The sequence below is a fragment of the Gorilla gorilla genome, chromosome 15 (genome assembly GCF_029281585.2).
Source record: "Gorilla gorilla gorilla isolate KB3781 chromosome 15, NHGRI_mGorGor1-v2.1_pri, whole genome shotgun sequence".
Taxonomy (NCBI): Eukaryota; Metazoa; Chordata; class Mammalia; order Primates; family Hominidae; genus Gorilla; species Gorilla gorilla.
This window is the reverse complement of record NC_073239.2, coordinates 72,550,967-72,572,717: the sequence shown is the minus strand read 5'-3', so window position 1 is coordinate 72,572,717 and position 21,751 is coordinate 72,550,967. Positions and strand designations below refer to the sequence as shown.

Sequence of the window (21,751 nt, the reverse complement as noted above, 5' to 3'; positions counted from 1 at the left end):
GTATGACATAGTACATATGATATTATAGTGAATATGACCCATAAGAATATAGATGTTAGCTGCATGGGGTTTTTATTTTACAATTTTTTTAAAACATCAGCCATAGCAGTGATTATGCCATTCAAATCATTTCTTTTAGAAGAGTACTATTACAAACACAACACACACACCCCCCACAACAATAGTCCTGAGGTTCTTTGAACGGTGTGATCTTCAGTCACAAAAACCGTTCATACATGCTATCCAGAAATCACCTGACTTTGACTTTAGCACTTCTAGTCAGAGCAAAGCACAGTACAGTTTAGCCAAGGGCCAAATGACTTTAAAAGTAATATAAATCTGGCCGGGCACGGTGGCTCACGCCTGTAATCCCAGCACTTTGGGAGGCCGAGGCAGGCGGATCACGAGGTCAGGAGATCGAGACCATCCTGGCTAACACGGTGAAACCCCATCTCTACTAAAAATACAAAAATTAGCCAGGCATGGTGGTGCATGCCTGTAATCCCAGCTACTCTGGAAGCTGAGGCAGCAGAATCACTTCAACCCAGGAGGCAGAGGTTGCAGTGAGCCGTGATCACGCCACTGCACTCCAGCCTGGGCAACAGAGCAAGACTCCGTCTCAAAAAAAAAAAAAAAAAAAGTAATATAAATCATCTTACTTATTTTAAGCAATTGGCTCTGTCAAAGGATCAGATGACAACAGATGACATTTTAAGTAAGTGAATTGATTAGTGTGAATATATGATATGGTTTGGCTGTGTACCCACCCAAATCTCATCTTGAATTGTAGCTCCCATAATTCCCACGTGCTGTGGGAGAGGCTCAGTGGGAGATAATTGAAGCATGAAGGCAGTTTCCCCCATACTGTTTTCCTGGTCGTGAATAAGTCTCACAAGATCTGAGGGTTTTAAAAGGGGAAATCCCTTTCATTTGGTTCTCATTCCCTCTTCCCTGCTGCCATGTAAGACATGCCTTTCACCTTCTACCATGATTGTGAGGCCAGCCACATGAAATTGTGAGTCCATTAAACCCCTTTTTCTTTATAAATTACCAGTCTCAGGTATGTCTTTATCAGCAACGTGAAAATAGACTAATACAGTAAATTGGTACCAGGAGCGAGGAACTGCTGTAAAGATACCCGAAAATGTGGACGTGACTTTAGAACTGGGTAACAGGCAGAGGAGTTGGAACAGTTTGGAGGGCTCAGAAGAAGACAGGAAGATGTGGGAAAGTTTGGAACTTCCTAGAGACTTGCTGAATAGCTTTGACCGAAATGCTGATAATGATACCGGCAATGAAATCCAGGATGAGGTCATCTCAGATGGAGATGAGGAACATGTTGGGAAATGGAGTAAAGGCGACTCTTGCTATGTTTTAGAAAAGAGACTGGTGGCATTATGCACCTGTCCTAGAGATTTGAGGGAGACTTGAGGGAGATGATTTAGGGTCTCTGGCGGAAGAAATTTCTAAGCAGCAAAGCACTCAAGAGGTGACTTGGGTGCTATTAACAGCATTCAGTTTTAAGAGGGAAACAGAGAATAAAGTTTGGAAAATTTGCAGCCTGATGATGCCATAGAAAAGAAAAACCCACTTTCTGAGGAGAAATTCAAGCCAGCTGCAGAAATTTGCATAAGTAATGACGAACCAAATGTAAATCACCAAAACAATGGAGAAAATGTCTCCAGAGCATGTCAAAGACCTTTGCAGAAGGGCCCTCCTATCATGGGCTGGAGACCTAGGAAGAAAAAATGGTTTCCTGAGCAGGGCCCAGGGCCCCCCTGCTGTATGTAGCCTAGGGACTTGGTGTCCTGCAACCCAGCCACTCTAGGCATGGATAAAAGAAACCAAGGTACAGCATGGGCCGTGGCTTCAGAGGGTACAAGCCCCAAGCCTTAGCAGCTTCAACGTAGTGTTGAACCTGTGGGTGCACAGAAGTCAAGATTTGAGTTTTGGGAAACCTCTGCCTAGATTTCAGAGGATGTATGGAAACACCTGGATGTCCAGGAAGAAGTTTGCCACAGGGGTGGGGCCCTCATGGAGAACCTCTGCTAGGGTAGTGTGGAAGGGAAATGTGAGGTTGAAACCTACACACTAAGTCCCCACTGAAGCACTGCCCAGTGGAGCTGTGAGAAGAGGGCCACCATCCTCCAGATACCAGAATGGTAGAGCCACTGACAGCTTGTACTGTGAGCCTGGAAAAGCCACAGACCCTCAATGCCAGCCCGTGAAAGCAGCCAGAAAGGAGGCTGTACCCTGTAAAGCCACAGGGGCGGAGCTGCCCAAGACCATGGGAATCCACCTCTTGAATCAGCATGACCTGGATGTGAGACATGGAGTCAAAGGAGATAATATTGGAGCTTCAAGATTTGACTGCCCCACTGGATTTCAGATTTGCATGGGGCCTGTAGCCCTTTTATTTTGGCCAATTTCTCCCATTTGGAGTGGCTGTATTTACCCAATGCCTACAACCCACTGTATCTAGAAGGTAACTAAGTTGCTTCTGATTTTACAGGCTGATAGGCGGAAGGGACTTGCCTTGTCTCGGATGAGACTTTGGACTGTGGACTTTTGAATTAATGATGAAATTAGTTAAGACTTTGGGGGACCAGCAGGAGGGCATGATTGGTTTTGAAATGTGAGGACATGAGATTTGGGAGGGTCCCGAGTGGAATGTTATGGTTTGGCTGTGTCCCCACCCAAATCTCATCCTGAATTGTAGCTCCCATAATTCCCACGTGTTGTGGGAGGGACCTGGTGGGACATAATTGAATCATGGGGGCAATTTCCCCCATATTATTCTCATGGTAGTAAATAAGCCTTACAAGGTCTGATGGTTTTTTTTTTTTTTTGAGGCGGAGTCTCGCTCTGTCGCCCAGGCTGGAGTGCAGTGGCGCGATCTCGGCTCACTGCAAGCTCCGCCTCCCGGGTTCACGCCATTCTCCTGCCTCAGCCTCCCGAGTAGCTGGGACTACAGGCGCCCGCCACCACGCCCGGCTAATTTTTAGTATTTTTAGTAGAGACGGGGTTTCACCGTGTTAGCCAGGATGGTCTCGATCTCCTGACCTCGTGATCCACCCGCCTCGGCCTCCCAAAGTGCTGGGATTACAGGTGTGAGCCACCGCGCCCGGCCAGGTCTGATGGTTTTATAAGAGGAAACCCCTTTCGCTTGGTTCTCATTCCCTCTTCCCTGCCACCATGTAAGACGTGCCTTTCACCTTCCACTATGATTGTGAGGGCTCCCCAGCCACGTAGAACTGTGAGCCATTTAAACTCTTTTTCTTTATAAATTACCCAGTCTCGGGTATCTCTTTATCAGCGGCATGAAAACGGACTAATACAATATATAAAGTAATTTCTGAAGGCATTCCAGATGTATGTTCTGAGATGTTAAGGATGGGAGTAGATATTAATTGCTCTGGCTAAAGTCTTGTTTGGTGAACTTCTAATGACTGGTCATGAATATGCCCATAATCAAAAAACACGCTTACCTTCTTTAAAGCATCTTGTATTACACCAGACTTCTCCTTTAGCAAGTCTACAACACAAAGAGCCTCATCTTCAGAAAACATCATAGTCTTCAAGGACAGAAGAAAATCTTTAAACTTCACTTCAGCATTTTCTTAATTTGAAAAAAACAAAGAGTTGGCATTTAAAAAACACAAATAATAACTTCAGCAAAGGTAAGCATGAAGAATTCATGGCCCAGAAAGTCAATAACCGAAAGAAAACAGATATATACTTCAGGTTAAATAAAACAAATACTCCAGTCAAGAGGAAAAAAAGGGTTTATCATCTACAATACGGAATAATTACATTAGCTAAAGTTTGCTCAAACTGCAAAATACTAAAATGCCAATATACCCTCACTTTAAAAAAAAATCACTTAGGTGTCTAGTATGTGCTAATATCTGCACTATTATATTCACAATAATCTCAATGAACTTTAATAATCCTTGCACACTGACGACCAACTGTGAAAAACAAAATAATCCTGAGAGATATTAAGCCAAATTCCACACAAGAAAATAAGTTCTAAGATAATTATAAAAAGGAAATCTGATTCTATGAAGATCAAATATATGCAAACCATCCTGACATTTAAAAAATCCATGCATCAAGCACCTCCTGACCCACCCACCCTTATTTTCCCAAGGTTCTCGTATTAGGCATTAACAACCTCTTCTTAAAAAGAGCTGCCACCCATCAGACTCAAAGGAGCCTCGGGCTTTTAATACTTCAGCTAAATTGTAAGTTTTAAAAGGTAGTTGTGTACATATGTGGAAACAGGGGATATGTGGGAACTCTGAACTTTCCAATGAATTTTATTGTGAACCTAAAGCTACTCTAAAAAAAATAGTCTATTTAAAAAAAAAACAGTTATGAATTAGCCAAGAAACCTCACAGGAGACAGTAGTAGCTGGGAAATAATCATCAGATAGCAAAATAGCTGTAGGACCTTTAAAAAGTCAAATTCAAGTTCCAGATCTACAAAACTGAGGAGGCTGGACTAAAAGACTACCAATAAGTCTTCTACCACAAGGATTTGATTCTTTTGAAATGCATTGTTTCTACGAGAAAATGAAATCTATGACTCCATCAGAACTCAGAAATGTGTTTTTATAGTACAACAAAGACTATAAATCCCATATATTACCTTTGTCAGTTTCAGTCTTCAGTTTTTTAGTCCCAGATTTCTGGATCCCTTCTACTTGGTCAGGTTTAAGCAAATCAACAACCTCTCTCTTATCTACCACAGGACTTGAGTCAGCATTATCCATCAAAGGAATATAAGTAGTTGCATGAATAAGGGGTTCATCTACGAAGACTGCAATTTAAGTTCAACAAAATCATAATTAGAATTTTTACAAAACAGAGTAAATGACATGCAAGCATACTTTAATGATAAATGCAGTTATTTTGAAACCTTTACTGGTAGCTCAAATTGGTTTTAAATTCCTATTTCGTCATTTAACAAGTCAAAACACTCATTCTAATGAAGCCGTACCAGCTCAACAGTCTTATTTTATAGTAAATCATTTAAATCATCTAAAAGTGTATAGCATATCTCCTCTAACGGTATCTAAAAACTTTTTACGCATCCTTAGGTCTCCTTTAATTTTTGTTTTAATATAAGAATTATTTCCACTTAATTAGTGCTCAAGGAAAACTATTAGTTTTTATTTATGTTGGTACTTTACCAACTTACTGTAGTTGATAATTTTTAAACAAGTTCTTTGTACTTGCTAAGTGCAAAAACCACAGTGCTCCTTGCAGATAGCTTCTCATTTCTGAAGAGTTATGCCTCTAATTTCCATGGCACATCTACACTTGCTAAAACTTCCAAAATACATTAAAAGTGGAAGAAGGAAGCCTCTTTATTTTGTTCCTAATTTTAATGGGAAGAATTTGAAGAGTTTGAACATTAAGCCTAATGTCTGCTGGTTAGAGATACAAACTTCCACACCCAGATGAAAATCTCTTTTCTTTTCAATCCTACCTTTCAAAAAGAGCTTCTTTACTTATATATGTCTCTTCTTTTATTTAAAATTGTTTAACATTTAATTTTAACAAATATATTCAGGTAATATTTCTCTCATACCTAATTGATATGTCATAATTTTAAGTTGTTTAGTCTTCACAAATTTCACAGCCAAGCTTTCCCTGAAAAACTGTGAACAAATAAGATTGCTCCATCTCTTATAATCTGATGCTTGCCATATACACATGTGAGTTCTGTTTAGGGATTAATTGGAAATGTAAGCTAATGCCAGATCTAGCTAATGTCCTTAAGCATTACCTTTAAGTGATATTAAAAAGTACAAAATTTCAAGAATGTTTTTCTTCTATGGTCTGTATGCTATTTATTTTTTCAAAACTGAGTTAAGAATATTTATAAATGCTTTGCCCTTTGTAAATGGTATATAAACTTTTTCATCTCTAATGTACACTCTGCCCATCTGTCAAAGCACTATAAAGTCATAAGGCTAAAGATAATTTTAGACCTGCATTAGTATTACAGTTGTCATTAGCACACATTAAACTGGGAGCTAAAGAGCGTGTGAGATTCCAGGGTCCTTATGCTGGTGTACTTCTCTAGAATTAGCATTATAAAAATACATATCTAAACATCTCACCATTTTCTGTCTTTTGTTTCTTTGATGAAGCTTTCTTCTTCCCTGATCCACTTTCTTGTTTAGCCTCTTGGTGGAGGGGCAATGCTTCTTGCCTTTTTGATGGTACCATGAGAGTTTCCACCTTTTTATCCTGGTCATCTTTATTAAAAACAAAAATAATAACTGTGGCAAACAATGAACATAACGGAAAAGATGTAATCACTGAGTAATTCCCAGAATGCTTTACCACTAAAAAATTTAAAGTCTGACATATAACGCTCTCACCAATAACTTATTCTAGCTTTCTTACTCCACTACACCAGCTCTTCAATGTACTTACTCCTCCTTTCCCATTCCTCAGCTATTTTCAACCCTACTGAGCCTATAGGCATGATCAAGTCTCTATCATCTTAAAAAATAAACAGCAAGGTGCAGCTGCTCACACCTGTAATCCCAGCACTTTGGGAGGCTGAGGCAGGTGGATCACTTGAACCCAGGAGTATCACTTGAACCCAGGAGTTCCAGACCAACCTGGGCAAAGTGGTGAAACCTCATCTCTACAAAACTCCATCTCTACGAAAAAAATTAAAAAACTAGCCAGGTGTGGTGGCGCACACCTGTAGTTCCAGCTACTCTGGGGCTGAGGTGGGAGGATAGCTTGAGCCCCGGAGGTCGAAGGTGCAGTTAGCCAAGATCACACCATTCACTCGAGCCTCAGCAACAGAGCAAGACCCTGTCGAAAGAAAAAGGAAAGAAAGAAAGAAGAGAGAGAGAGAGAAAGAAAGAAGAAAAGAAAAAAAGAAAAGGAAGAAAGAAAGGGAAGGAAAGGAAGGAAAAGAAGGAAGGGAAGGAAAGGAAGGAAAAGAAGGAAGGGAAGGGAAGGAAGAGAAAACTCTTCCCCATCACCATAATTCCCAGCATCCCACATCCACTTCCTTATATATTGACAAAATACTCTTAGTTCCTTTTCTACCAATCATTCCTCAACTAATTGCAACCTGATTTTTATCTCTTTCATTCCAGGAAAGGATTAACTCAGATCCCCCAGTGTCCCAAATGCCATATTCTACAAATACTCATTAATCCTTATTTGACTACTCTTTGGCATTTTAAACTTTTGGTCTCTACCCCTTTGTTAAAATTATCTCCTCTCCATTATGCTAAGTAAAATATGGCAGTGACAAAAAGATAAATATTGCATAATTTCACTTATATGACATTCCCAGAGTAGTCAAATTCATAAAGACAGAAAGTAGAAGGGTAATTGTCAAGATATGGGGGAAGGGGGAGGGACGGGGGAAAAGGGGGAGGCAGGCGGAATGGGGAATTAGTGTATAATGCGTACAGAGTTTCATTTGGAAAAGATGAAAGAGTTCTGGACTTGGCTAGTGGTGATGATTATATAAGAATGTGAATGTACTTACCACCACAAAACTACACACTTAAAAGTTGTTAAAATAGTAAATTTCATGCTATATGTAATTTGCCACAATAAAAATAAATAAAATAAATTATCTCCTATCAGCTCCCATGATAATTCTCTTCTTACACTTGAAATATTCCTTTGCGGTATCCTTTGGGAACTGTTTCTACTGAATACTGCTTGTTCTCAGGGTTGGGGCTTCAATTAAAATACTTCCCTTGGATGAGCTATCTACTCCCATGCCTTCTACTACCTTCATGCTTAAGGCTTCTGAATCTACTTTTCTACATTTACATACCCTACTGCATCCTGAGTTGCTCTACGTAGATGGCCCCACAGGCATTGGAAACACAAACTGGAAGTGTTCTCTTCTCCATTCATATCTAGTCTCTCTCCAGTATTACCTATTTTAGTGCTACCAACCACCTGCCAAGCACAAGTTGGCAAACTTTTTCTGCAAAGGGCCAGGTAGTAAAAACTTTAGACCTTGTAGGCCATATGGACTCTGGTACAACTATTCAAGTCTGCCACTGCAGCATGAAAGCCAGTCATAAACATATTATGAATGAGTGAATGAATGTAGCTGCATATAAAAACACTTTATGAATACTGAGATTTGACTTTTTTTACATTTTTACATTTCTCAAAATATTATTCTATTTCCCAACCATTTAAAATGCAAAAAGTGTTCTTGGTTCATGGGCATAAAAAAAGGAAGTGGGCTACATGTGGCTCACAGGTTGCAGTTTGCCAACCCCAACCTAACTCAGAACTTGGGAGATCAGCTTTAATCCTATCTTCTCCTTTATCTGCCACACTTCTATATAGTGAGGTTATTCGTGTCATTCTTACTTTGCATACTTCTCAACTTTGTTTCTTCTGTCACTACCATAGTTCAGGCCTACATCTTAATTTTAGAAAACTAAAATAACCTCTTAACTAGTCTGCCGGCATCAAATACTGCCCCATGAAATCTGTTCTTGCTAGCTCTGCCAAAAAAATCTTTCTAAAACAGAAATATGACCATGTAACTAAACTGCTTGAAAATCTTCAACAATCGCTAACCTAAGAAGTCCTAGCTCCCTGGCACAGTATCCAAAAACCACCATGATCTAGCCACTGCTATCTTTTCAGCTCTGTTCCCTACCACTCTCTATACCTCACGTTGTATAGCTCAATAATACACTGTACTCTTGCAGCTCTGTGCCTTTACATGATATTCTGCCAATGAGTAATGAGACCCCACTATCTGCTTGATGAAGCGATTCAATGCTCAGGAACTGCCTCCTCTGTAAAGCCTTTCAGCCCAGCATAAGCAGTAGTTGCTTTAGCTTCTATATTTCCTCTATACTTTCTCTATCTCCTACATAAACCACAATTTTTTTACTGGCTTACATGTCCTTTTCCCCAACTAAAACATGTAGTTCTTACTATGCCTTGATCCTAGCTGACATGCAAATATTTAAAATCCAATACAACCGGGTCAAGCGTGGTGGCTCACGCCTGTAATTTCAGCACTTTGTGAGGCCAAGGCAGGTGGATCATTTGAGGTCAGGAGTTCGAGACCACTCTGGCCAATATTGTGAAACCCCATCTCTACTAAAAATACAAAAATTAATTGGGTGTGGTAGCACACGCCTATAATTCCAGCTACTCGGGAGGCTGAGGCAGGAGAATCACTTGAACTTCGGCAGCAGAGGACACACTGAGCCAAGATCGCACCACTGCACTCCAGCCTGGGTGAGAGTGTGAGACTCCCATCTCAAAAAAAAAAAAAAAAAAAAATCAAATATAACCTCCTACAAGTTAAGACACACAAATGACTTAATGGTACATACAAGTCCTTTCAAATAAAACAAACTGTTTACAGTTTCACACACCGCCACGCCAATTCTCAAGGCTTTTCCATTGTACCTATCAACCCCCTTTCCCTGGAATCTCCCTCCCCTCCCCATCCACCCAAAAAAACCTAACTAGTACTTAACCAAACTTTAAAAATTTCTGGCATTACATGCTTTAAGTGGTCTACCTTAGAATTCCTACACTGGTTTAGACATATCTAGACCATTACACTAAATCTTTCATAATGACCTATCTGTGTCTACAGCTAGCACACGACTACCTCGAAAATGCACTATTCATCTCTGTAGCCTTATTACCTAGCATAATGCCTAGCATAAAACAGATATATGATAAATGTTAGCAAAATGAAGCAATCAAGGGTGAGAAATGATATCTGATTTTAGCTTTTCACCTTTAATTCTTACCACATCATTTAGAAAGTTCATAACTGCTGATATTTACAGGTCCTAAGTGATTTTAGTAAAATAGCCAAAGTTGGATATTTATAAGATGTATGGGTTTTTTTTTTTAATTTCTTGTAGAGATGAGGTCTCACTTTGTTGCCCAGGCTGGTCTCAAACACCTGGGCTCAAGGGGTCCTCCCACTTCAGCCTCCCAATGTGCTAGGATTACAGGCATGAGCCACTGCATCAGGCCCTGAAGTTTAAAGTGCTATTTTATGATCAATACTAATTTCTACCAGCAATTAATGTTAATGAAGCAAACACATAATGAAATGAATAATCATGGTTTCAAATTCAATATTAAACATTCTGTGTATGTACCTAACAGAATATCTCAATTCCAAGCTCCAAATCATACAATAAAATTAAATAGATTAAATAGATTACAATACCGCTTCCATTTTTAGACTTCTTCTGCCCTGGTTTCTTCTTCGAGGCAGCTGCTTCAGAGGGAGGGGTGGGCTGTTTAGTAACTGGGACAGGTTCTACTTTTTTGCCAGGAATCTTTGATGCGTCACTTTCTTTGATGACCTGCTCTTCAAGCACAGGCTTTTGTTTCTTTTCCTTCTTTTTTCTTTCCCTAACACTACTTGAAGTTTCAACGACATTCAATGGAACAGGTACAACTTGATCATCTTCTACTGCCAAAGCATCTGATAATTTAAAGTCTCGAGGTACACTCTCAGAGTCGGATTCATGGAGGTTTCCATTCTGGATTTCTTTCTTTTTATTCTTTTTCTTTTCTGCTTTCTTTTTATCTGTTTTGGTAGGAATAAGCTTTTGTTCTCTTTTCTGTTTTGCAAGAACTTCATCATATAATGTTTCTTTCATGAAAAGCCAGAAGAAGAGGAAAATTACTGTAATAACTATTGAAGGAATAAGAACAATAAAATATGCTGACTCATAAAACTCCATGGTACTTTTGTCAATGTGATCCTATAAAACCTAAATAGGGAAGAAGGTGGGGACAAAAAAAAAAAAAAAAGAACCTGTCAGTCTCATAAAAATTAAAGTCAAAACTGCTGCTCTTTCAAGTGGCATTTCAAATCTAACCTGACCTACAAATCTAAACAGGTTAGTTCTTTAAATCACATTCTTGATTTATTTGCCAACTACAATTCATATATACTATGAAAAATAAGACAAGTGGTAACTAGAAGGAGTAGAACACATCCTTCCATTTCTAAATCATGTGAAAATATCCTAATTGAAGAGAAAAAATTTAAATATTCGTTACTTTCTTTTCCTGAAATATCCACTTTTGGTACTTTATTAGTAGTTAACTTTTTTGTTTATTGTACAGTGTTGATAACTACTACACGTGAAAATAAGGAAGTACTATTACCAACTCAATGGACGTTCATTAAAAGTGTCATATTCTGAAATGCACACACATGCAAAAAGAGGTGGTTTATTTACAGATTAAGACCAGTCACCAACTGCTTGCATCTTTACACCAGTGACTATCAGCCTCATGACGCAGTGGGATCTATCAAGGATATAAAAATCTAATAAAATTAAAATTGAAATGTTAGGATGTGGCATTTAGCATTAAAATAAATTACAGACCAAGCGCAGTGGCTCATGCCTGAATCCCACCACTTTAGGAGGCTGAGGCGGACGGATCACGTGAGTCTAGAAGTTCCAGTCTACCCTGGGCAACATGGCGAAACCCTGTCTTTACAAAAAAAAAAAAAAAAAAGACAAGAAAATTAGCTGGGCGTAGTTAAGTGAGCCTGTAGTCCCAGCTACTTGCAAGCTGAGGTGAGAGGATCACCTGAGCCTTTGAAGTCGAGGCTTCAGTGAGCTGTGACTCTGCCACTGCACTCCAAGCCTGGGCAACAGAGCAAGTCTCTGTCTCAAAAAAATAAAACAGTGAAATATATTACAAGTTAGGAACTTATCTCAGTTTTTTAAAGGCACCCCATACTGCACAAAACAAGTTATACAGCAAAAGCGAGGCTGCCATCAACATCCTACCGAAATTGCTAAATAAAAGGCTTTGCCTCATCAACAGAACATCAGCCCTACTTTTAGATGGACTCAGTAAGTACGCCGGGGGGGGGGGGGGGGAATGTAATTTGACTACCAACATCTGCCTTGAATATACATATCACTTACGTGAAGGGTAGTTTCTGCTAAAATTAAATCTCAAAGTAAAAATGATTCTGATGTTGAGATTCTAGATATTGATGCTCCTTACAAACATGCATAAGCCACATAAAAGTGACTTGTATTCTTATGTCATCTCAAATGTGTTGTAGAAAAAGACAAGGTATATAATACAGATATAATTAAACATCAGGACATGTTTAGGATAAAGCAAATTAAAGTTAATTGCTGCACTTTTAATGTAAAAATAAATCTGAGAATTTTTTAAGTTTTTAAATTATCAATTTGGAGAGTCTTGATATGTCATGATTAGATAAAGAAACCAAATTCTACCTAAACAGGGGACTTATTCTAAGAATTATTTTACACCTAAGAAAATATCTGATTTTAAATTGGATAAATGTGAGCTTATTGAATATAAGACTTTGCCAGAACTGTAACAACATGGGTTTGAACTGCACAGGTACATTTACACACAGATTTTTTTTTTTTAACCAATTGTTACTGAAAATACAGTATTCGCTGGACGTGAAACCCAAGTATATGGAGGGTCAACTTTGTATACTCAGGTTCCACAGGGACTACTCCAGGACTTCCAGCATGCTTAGATTTAGGTATACACAGGGGTCCTGAAGCCAATCTCCTGCATATACCAAGGAATGACTGTCATTTGTTCAATAGGCATGCTATTAATCTATATGACTGAAGTAACATTTCATACTTCCATAAGCAATTTTTTAATAGTATTAGTTAAACCCTAGATTTACTAAGACAAGGTTTTAACAAGTTAAGGGGGAAAAGGAATCATGTGCTAACAAAATACTAAAAGAAACTCCATACAGAATTGTTTCCCTGATAATTCAAATTAACATGAACTATCCAGGTTTTAAAATTAGACACATTTTACTGTGCCTCCGTTAAGTGTGATTCGTCAACCAGGAATGCTTTAAAAGAGCCCAGAATTTTTTTTAAACATAGCATCCATAGAATACACAGCCTATTCAACATAAGCTGGGCAGCCAAGGGAGAAAAACCACAAAACAATGAGTTGGAATGCTTCGAGTTTTTGCTTTGGTGAAGAAGAGACGCTAAGGCACTTAGCAGCAGTAATAGAAGCTGAAAAAAGGGGTAAGAGTCAAAAAGGCCTAATGAATAAGCTGCAGCCCTGTACAAACCTAGGTTTTAGGAAAGCAGAAATTATGATCAAGCACAGCAAATTCACCTGTATAGAAAGAAAAAGTAGCAAATGTTCAAGAAGAGAGGGTATGAGACCACAAGAATTCTGAAACACTGATTCTTCAAATGTTTTAATGGTTTTCTAGTTTCCTTTTCCAGGTCCCCTATATAGGCGTGAAGGAATCAAGCTTTCTGTCTCTGGATTTTCACGGGAGTCTCTCTTCACACAATTCAATTCACCTTCACTTGAGCTCACCTAAGTCTCACTATGCATTTAGAGGAACCTAACTAGACACCAAGAGATTAAGAATCAAGAAAATGTTTGCTGCAGCCATAAAAAGGAATGAGATCATGTCCTCAGCAGGGACATGGATGAAGCTGGAAGCCATCATCCTCAGCAAACTAACACAGGAACAGAACACCAAACACCACATGTTCTCACTCATAAGTCGGAGTGGAACACTGAGAACATATGGACACAGAGAGGGGAACAACACACACCAGGGCCTGTTGCGGGTGGGGGCTAAGAGGAGCGAACGTACAGGATGGGTCAGTAGGTGCAGCAAACCACCATGACACACGTATACCTATGTAATAAACCTGCACGTTCTCCACATGTATCCTGTTTTTTTTTTTAGAAGAATAAAAAAGAAGAAAATGTTTGCATTCCTTTAACCCAATAATCCCAATTCTTTATCCCTAGGAATTTATTTGCAAGAAAAAAACACATAGAAAGATGTTCACAGGCTGGGCATGGTGGCTCATGCCTGTAATCCCAGCACTTTGGGAGGCCGAGTCGGGCGGATCACTTGAGGTCAGGAATTCAAGACCAGCCTGATCAACACGGTGAAACCCCGTCTCTACTAAAAATTCAAAAATCAGCCGGGCGTGGTGGTACACGCCTGTAATCCCAGCTACTCAGGAGGCTGATGCAAAAGAATCACTTGAACCCAGGAGGCAGAGGTTGCAGTGATAGTAAGCTGAGATCGCGCCACTGCACTCCAGCCTGGGCAACAGGGCGAGACTCTGTCTCAAAAAAAAAAAAAAAAAAGTTCATAGCAATATTACATAAAAACTAAGAAATAAAACATTCAAAATCAGAATGATTTCAATCAGCAAATATCAACTCAAAGTATAGGTATTAAAACCATGAACACTAAAACTTTGTTAAATTCAAGTCAATGCTGCTAAAAAGTCAAAATCATATGTAATTATATGATCAACACATTTTATGTATGCAAGTTCAGTAACTAAGGAGTTGTGCCAGAATCATGGGGACAGTCTCATTTGCCTTAATACTCTAGTTTTAAACTTTGTTTATGATAAATTCATAAAATAGTATTTTAAAAAGGCAAAACATGAGTGTTTATTGAATAAATACTACAATACCCATAAGTATACCTCAAATTCACATTTTACCCATGAGCATCAGAATTACATGAGGAGGAAAAAAGAGGAGACAAAAAGGAACTGAGAATGAAACTGAGGAAAATCAGGGAAGAACAAACACAAAGTTTTAAAAGCAGGGAGGCAAAACTGAAAAATAAAAGTAAAGAGGTTGAGACAAAGTTAACTTAGCTCTGGGTAATAAGAACCAGGTCATTAAAATTTTCTAAGTCCACAGTATACAATTCAATACATGTTTGTTGAGTTGAAAAACATGGAGACATGTAGACCCTCATGTTGCTCTTTCACACATGGAAGAAATAACACTGGTGATTTTTGCTAACTCACAACCCGAGTTATCACAAAAAATGTATAATATTTTTACACATTTAAGAAATGGGGTCTCTATATATACACTGCTCAGGCTGGACCACATTGGCTGTTCACAATCCCTATGATAGCGCATTGCAGCATCAAACTCTAGAGGTCTTCCCACTTCAGCCTCCCAAGTGGCTGGAACTACACTACAGGCATGTACCACCTAGCCTGGCTTACCCTTTCTAATATTAGTTACCTCTTTAACCTCATCACACGTAAGTCATAATAGATTCCAATCTGAATGCAATAAACAGCCAGTGGTGGCAAACAGGATTTCTCTGTCAAGAGAACCAGGAGAGAAATATCCATGGAACAACAGGAAAGCAAGTCCAAACTATTTTAAAACCACATTCCACACCATTGTCTTTTATCTTTCACTCGGACATAAATCTTTCAAGAAACTGATAAAGATACTGACCCTCTGTCTCAAAGAAAAAAAGTATCCACACTCACTAAGTTTTACATATAATCTCCAGAAGGTTTCTGGATTCCCTGAAGAATATGCACGGGCCCCAGGTTTAAAATCCTGCTCTATATTGAGAGTTTTCATTCCTGCCCTATCTTAAAAGAACTAAAAAAATAATTATAATAAGTTAACACGCATAATATGTAAGTCGTGTTTCGTCAGAGTACGTATTACAAATACTAATCAAATAGTTTTAAAATTCTATTTACTCGCTCTCCTATAACTTACATTTGTTCATACAAAAACTGAGACACATCACTGAGTTAAATTTTACAAACTTCTCAGAAGGCACAATGACCCATTTATATTAATATAACAAAGAAGTGAAACCTAAAATTTTAAGTGATATAAAAATCTGGCGGCAATTATTAGAATTTCAATAGAACTGCTTAACCAAAAAGGGTAATATATTTATGTATATACAAGACAGACCACACTGTTTATATAATAAAACAATGAAACTGTTTCAGTGGGGGACATGTGAAGACACATCACACAACCATTTAAAATAATTAAGATTGTAATGCAGCAAAATACATTACACAGCAGAAAGACTACAAGTTTTGTGTTGAGTATTATATACACTCATAGATGATACCTAAAAAATGAGAATCATTACATTTTTTGAAGGGAGATTATTACAAACATTTTACTGTTTGGTTAATTGTTCAACTTTTAAAATTTCACATTGAAACAATAATTTATGTAACCAACCTGAATGCACAGTATTAAACTTTTAAAAGCTTAAATACATAAACATAAGAATTGTTAATATTATGAGAAAAAACTGAGGCAGTCTGATAAGTATACTATTAAATTTCAAGTAATACAACAATTTTGAATTATATTTTCTTACTATAGTGTTTCAGTTGCTCTTGCTTCTGCTATCCTTTTCTTCACATTAAAAACAATGAAAACAAATGACACAAAAAAACTAATTTTATCAATATTTCTGTCCTTCAATTGACACAATTTTATCAGCTGGGGTGGCTCAAAAAAACCATTAGCAAAAACTTAACAAATCAAAATTCAAGACTGAAATCTGAACACAGTGAAAATCTTTTTCCACCAAAAAACATACTAAGCAAGCAGACACATTTGAAAAAAACAAAAACAGTAAGTTGAGGGAAAGGTAATTTTCAACACAGGAATGCATAATTTCATAAAAATTCCAGTATAAATCAATGTCTGGACAACTAAATGAATACACCTTTAAGATATACAGGCTCCCAGAGTAGCCTTTAAGAGCTTTATTTCATTATTTGAATACAGTTAAAATATTACAGAAGTAGCTGTGAGGCCTAAGCTGAAAGCTATTATTATAGGTTATTTGTAAAAATAATGTTCATAGGTTAAAAAAAACAAAAAACAACAAAAAAAACTATCTGTAATCTGATCACACTGAATCTAAATACTTGGCATTCCAAACGTGCCACTCTTCATACCATGTTCACCTTTTTTTAAACCCACAATACTATCTTATTTTTTTTTAAACAGACAAGTTAATCTTTTTTTAAGAAAAATGATTTATGGTAAGTACTCTACAGCGATAAAAAGTTTACTATTGGTAGCCAAGTATCATTTAATTAGATTTCCATTCTGCAAAAGGTTTAGATACAATGAACTCCTCCTGCTAAAAGTAAATATTAGCCATCATGTAGTTGATAACCTTCAAATACAGTATGCATGTTATACTGCAGATATATCCTGAGCAAAAGTAAATTATTTTAAGATTAGTGAATAGCAATATAATGAGGCAGTAAAATGGAAGGCAAGAGTCTTGGCTTTTAGTCCTAATTCGGCCTTCACTCAGAGTCTTACTTAAAAATTTTTATCCATGAGTTTCTCCTCACATGGCTTTAGGGTCCAAACTACTTGCATGATCTTGGATATGCCAGCCAAAAAATTTAAGTGGCCCCCAGCTGGTGGTGCCCAGAGTACCCGTGGCAGAAGCAAATGCATAACCTCTTTGGTGGACTCCTTCCCCAAGCCAGGCTCCTTAAGGTTTTTAAAAATTATTATCCAGATATAAGCCCACAACACAAAATAACAGAACATGTGATAAGCCATCATGAACAAGAGGCAGCAGAAACGAGCTAAAGAATTAGATCTCCAACTGCACTCCAGCCTGGGCGACAGAGCAATACTCCGTCTCAAATAACTAACTAAATAAATAAAACCAAATGGATAGGTTAAAAATAGTTGCAAGGAGACCAATTAAAATGACTTTCAGTAGTTTAAGTAGATCTAATGACAATAAATCAATTTCAACACAGAAATACTTGGGTGGAACAACTAACAAGAAAACGCAACTATTTGAAAGTTAGTGAGGACACTAATAAGACAATTCCAACATGTCATGCCTGGAAGTTCCATAAATGAGGAAACCCCTTGACAAGATTAAGAATATAGGAATAGGTTCCTATCTGGGAGTTCTACATCAGATTTTGAAGAAAATATGGGACGACCAGCTAGAAAAGATCAGCAGTCAACCAAGTGGGAAAAATCAGCAGTAAGAGGCTACTATGGATTCTAAATCAGGCAACCAAAGGAAACACTTTCTAAAGTTCCATTTAAAGCACTTCACCTTATCCATGCAATCAAATCTAAAAATCTTTGCCATGTCCTTTGTATGAAATCTCCACCTATCCTTCAAAACCCAGCTTAAATCAAACCTATGAATATGTAATTTCAACTCTCTTCCACAATAGTCTTTATTATTCATTTGTTATTTAGCACTGACCATATGTCAGGACTGCTCTAGGACATTCTGAGTAAACAGCAGTAAAAGGGCCACAAACCCTGCACTCACAGAGCTAACATTCTACTAAGTGGTAAGACAGACCAACAATTAGTATGCAGTATATGAAAGGGTAACAAGTAGCAAGAATAGTGATAAGGAGGGAAGAGAAATAGGGAGCACAGGAAGATGTGGACAGTCATTAAATTTTATTTAATTTTTTTTTAATTATTTAATATAGAGACAGGGTTTTGCCATGTTGCCCAGGCTGGTCTCAAACTCCTAATGGTTAAAATTTAGAGTAGAATGGTCAGAGATTATTTCATTTTTAAAAAATGACATCTCAATAAAGACCTGAAGTAAGTTAAAGATAGAGCCATGTTGCTATCCATATCTAAGTGAAGAGCAAAATACAGTGAATGAGGGAAGAGCAAGCACAAAGATCATGAGACAGTAGCATACCTGCTATATATGAGCAAGAGCAGTAAGGACAACGTGGTTCGGGTAGAATGAACAAAAGGATAAACTGATGAGGTCAAAGAGAATTTGAAAGGGAGAGGGGATGTGGTTAACAATTCATGTAGTTTCTTACAGGAAAAGGATTGTGGCTAACACTCTCAGTAATATGGGAAAACTACTGGAGGGGTCTGACTAGGGAAGGGTGTAGTGAGAAAGTGAAATCAGGGAGAACTGTTAGGTGACAACTGAAATAATTTAGAGATGATGGTAGCAGGTGAGATGGTCAAATTTTTGATACTTTATAAAGGTAGAGCCAAGATGATTTGTTGACGGACTGGATGTGGGGTATGAGAGAATAAACAAAGCCAAAGGCAATTCCAAAGCTTTTAGACTAGGCCAAAAACAAAGGAGCTGCCCTTTACTGAGATAGGGGAAAAGTGGCAGGGACATGGTTAAGGCTGGAGATACGGAGTTAGGTTTTAGGTAAGTGGAGATGTCCAGGAGACAGCCAAATAAGAGTTGTCACGTGACAAGTGAAGGCTAGAGATATAAATTTGGAAGTATTCAGCAAATGGACTATATTTAAAGCCATAAACTTGGATAAAATCCCAAACAAATGGGTATAAATAGAGACCAGGTCTCAAGACTGAAGCACTGAAATTCAACAACAGGAAAATGAAGAACTCTCAAGGGAGACTGAGGAGAGCTAGAAAGAAAACTAGGAGTTTGCTGTCCTGGACGCCAGATGAATAAAGTCTATTAAGGAGGGGAGATGGATCAATTTTGTCAAATGGGGTTGGTAAGTAAAATACAATGAAAACTAGTAATTGACTTCTGAATTTAGCAACACAGACGTTACTGGTGACTTTGACCAAAGCAGTAGAGTAGTGGTGATCAAAACCTGACTGAAATGAATTTAAAAGTTAGAAGAACTCTAGCAAGTGTGGACAACTCTTTGAAGCAGCTTTCCTGTGAAAGGATGCAGAGAAATAAGATGGAACTTGGAGGAGAATATGAGGTTAACAGTTTGGTTTTTAAAGATGGGAGAAATTACAGCATGATAATATGCTGACAAAAAAAATGATCCAGTAAAAACGGAAAGAATAATGATGCAGGAGTGAGAGGCAATGTTTTCAAATAGCAAGAAAAGACAGAATTTGGACAAGTAGATAGAGTGACTGGCCTTAGGTGGTAGCACAGCCAGTTCACCTGTAGAAACATAAAGAAGGAAGAATATAAAAGCACAGACCCAGGACAGGAAAGGAGGTAGACGGTATAGACATTTGTGAAAATTCTGTTCCTAATGCTACTATTCTCTTTATGAAATGAGAAGCAAAGTCATAAGCAGAGAATAAGTGGAAAAAAGATGGTGGCCAGGCACGGTGGCTCATGCCTGTAATCCTAGCACTCTGGGAGGCCAAGGAGAAAGGACTGCTTGAGCCCAGAGTTGAAGACCATCCTGGGCAACATAGCAGAACCCTGTCTCTACAAACAATAAAAAATTAGCTAGACGTGGTGGCATGCACCTGTAGTCCCAGCTGCTTGGAAGAATAAGGCAAAAAGATCGCTTGAGCACAGGAGCTCAAGGCTATAGTAAGCCATGATTTCACCTCTGCCCTCTAACATGGGTGACAGAGGGAGACCCTCTCTCAAAAAAAAAAAAAAAAGGACAGTGTTGAAGGTCTTATAAAACACATTATAATTACTGCTGTAGTTTTCATTCTTTGTAAGTTGCACTCACTTTAATTTTCCACTGAAGTTTTTGAATGCAGGGTATTTGACAGTGTTCACAAATAAATTTGCTGACTTTAAATGAATTTATAATCTCACTGAGAAAGGAAGTATATAGTATCTACAAACCTAACTAGAGCAAAAATCCTAACTTGAGCCTCCACATGGTTCTGCTCTTCCAGCTCAAGTACCATGTCTACAGCTAGTTCTCCTCCTAAAATTCCAGAGCACTTATTCTCTATTTACACAGACATGCACATAATTCTATGAGACAGTAAATGGTTTCAACTAATATAGCAAGGCAGCAACATACTGCAGTGTGATAAAGAAAATAAAAATTGAACTCAAAATCTAAAACAAATCTAAATACATACAAAAATTTAGTTTGCTCTAAGTTATTTCTAATCAGTAGAAGGCTGTATCATTCAAATCAACTAAAAACATCCAAATAAAGTTTCAAACATAAGAAAAAATATAAAGCACTTGAGGGCCGGGCGTGGTGGCTCACATCTGTACTCCCAGCACCTTCAGAGGCCACAGCGGGTGGATCACTTGAGGCACGAGTTTAAGACCAGCCTGGCCAACATGATAAAACCCTGTCTCTACCAAAAATACAAAACTTAGCTGGGTGCGGTGGCACGCACCTGTAATCCCAGCTACTTAGGAGGCTGAGGCAATGAGAATCACTTGAACCCAGGAGGCAAAGGGTTGCAGCAAGCCAAGGTCACACCACTGCACTCCAGCCTGGGTGATGGAACGAAAATCTATCTGAAAAAAAGAAAAAATATAAAGTACTTCAAAACACAAGAAAATAGGCTCATTTTACATAGTTCTATATGTTTAAATGTTTGTAAGTATATTCCATTTGCAGTAAGAATTTTTAAAAATAAATGATTCTACAAATCAATTAGAAAAAACAAAAAATTCAATGAGAAAAATAGACAAAGCATTAACCATTTCCTGAAACGGCCATCAAAACGTAAAAACTCATCTACATTCCTATTGTCCTAGTCAGTCACTACACCAAAAGTATAATGGCCCCGGAGTGCACAACGCAATTATACAATTATCTTTTAAAATAAGAGGAAAAACATTCAAAGCAAGCAAAAGACAAAACAATCCAGGAAATCCAAACACTGGAATTCCCCAACACAGGAATCCCATTTACAGTATCTTTTCTAAGATTAACTTTATAGACTACACTAAAATTTCAAAGCTATGGTACAATTTCTCCTTTTAAACTGCAAGACAGTTATTTCTATGACTCACATCTTATTAACACACCACTTACTTCAGCAATATCCACTCTAAAGTACTGCTAACCCAATCTGAAATGAATACAACTAATGCCAGAAATGAGTAATGAAATTTAATTTCTCCATTAGGTATCATGTCACAACAAATGAGACTTCTATTTTTTAATCAAACTTTTTTCCCTTTAATATGAGAATAGATCAATCC

The 21,751-nt window shown here is 37.9% G+C and overlaps 1 protein-coding gene across 20 annotated transcripts in view; it reads right to left on the bottom strand.

Moving 5' to 3' along the window:
- Positions 1–21,751, bottom strand: part of KTN1 (kinectin 1) — a 104,315-nt gene that overhangs the window by 61,658 nt on the left and 20,906 nt on the right. For 7 of the 20 annotated variants that reach the window (XM_063697860.1, XM_055361433.2, XM_063697862.1 and 4 more), the window contains exons 1-6: positions 11,620–11,691; positions 11,412–11,516; positions 10,235–10,787; positions 6,135–6,272; positions 4,655–4,825; positions 3,489–3,619 (exon numbers count right to left, since the gene is read on the bottom strand). In XM_063697860.1, coding sequence (XP_063553930.1) covers positions 3,489–3,619; positions 4,655–4,825; positions 6,135–6,272; positions 10,235–10,757 — 963 coding nt within the window. In that variant the 5' untranslated portion in view covers positions 10,758–10,787; positions 11,412–11,516; positions 11,620–11,691. Of the gene's footprint in view, positions 1–3,488; positions 3,620–4,654; positions 4,826–6,134; positions 6,273–10,234; positions 10,788–11,411; positions 11,521–11,619; positions 11,692–20,934; positions 21,059–21,751 lie in introns of those variants that run through there. The other 13 variants (XM_063697858.1, XM_055361435.2, XM_055361439.2 and 10 more) reach the window with 5 other exon arrangements.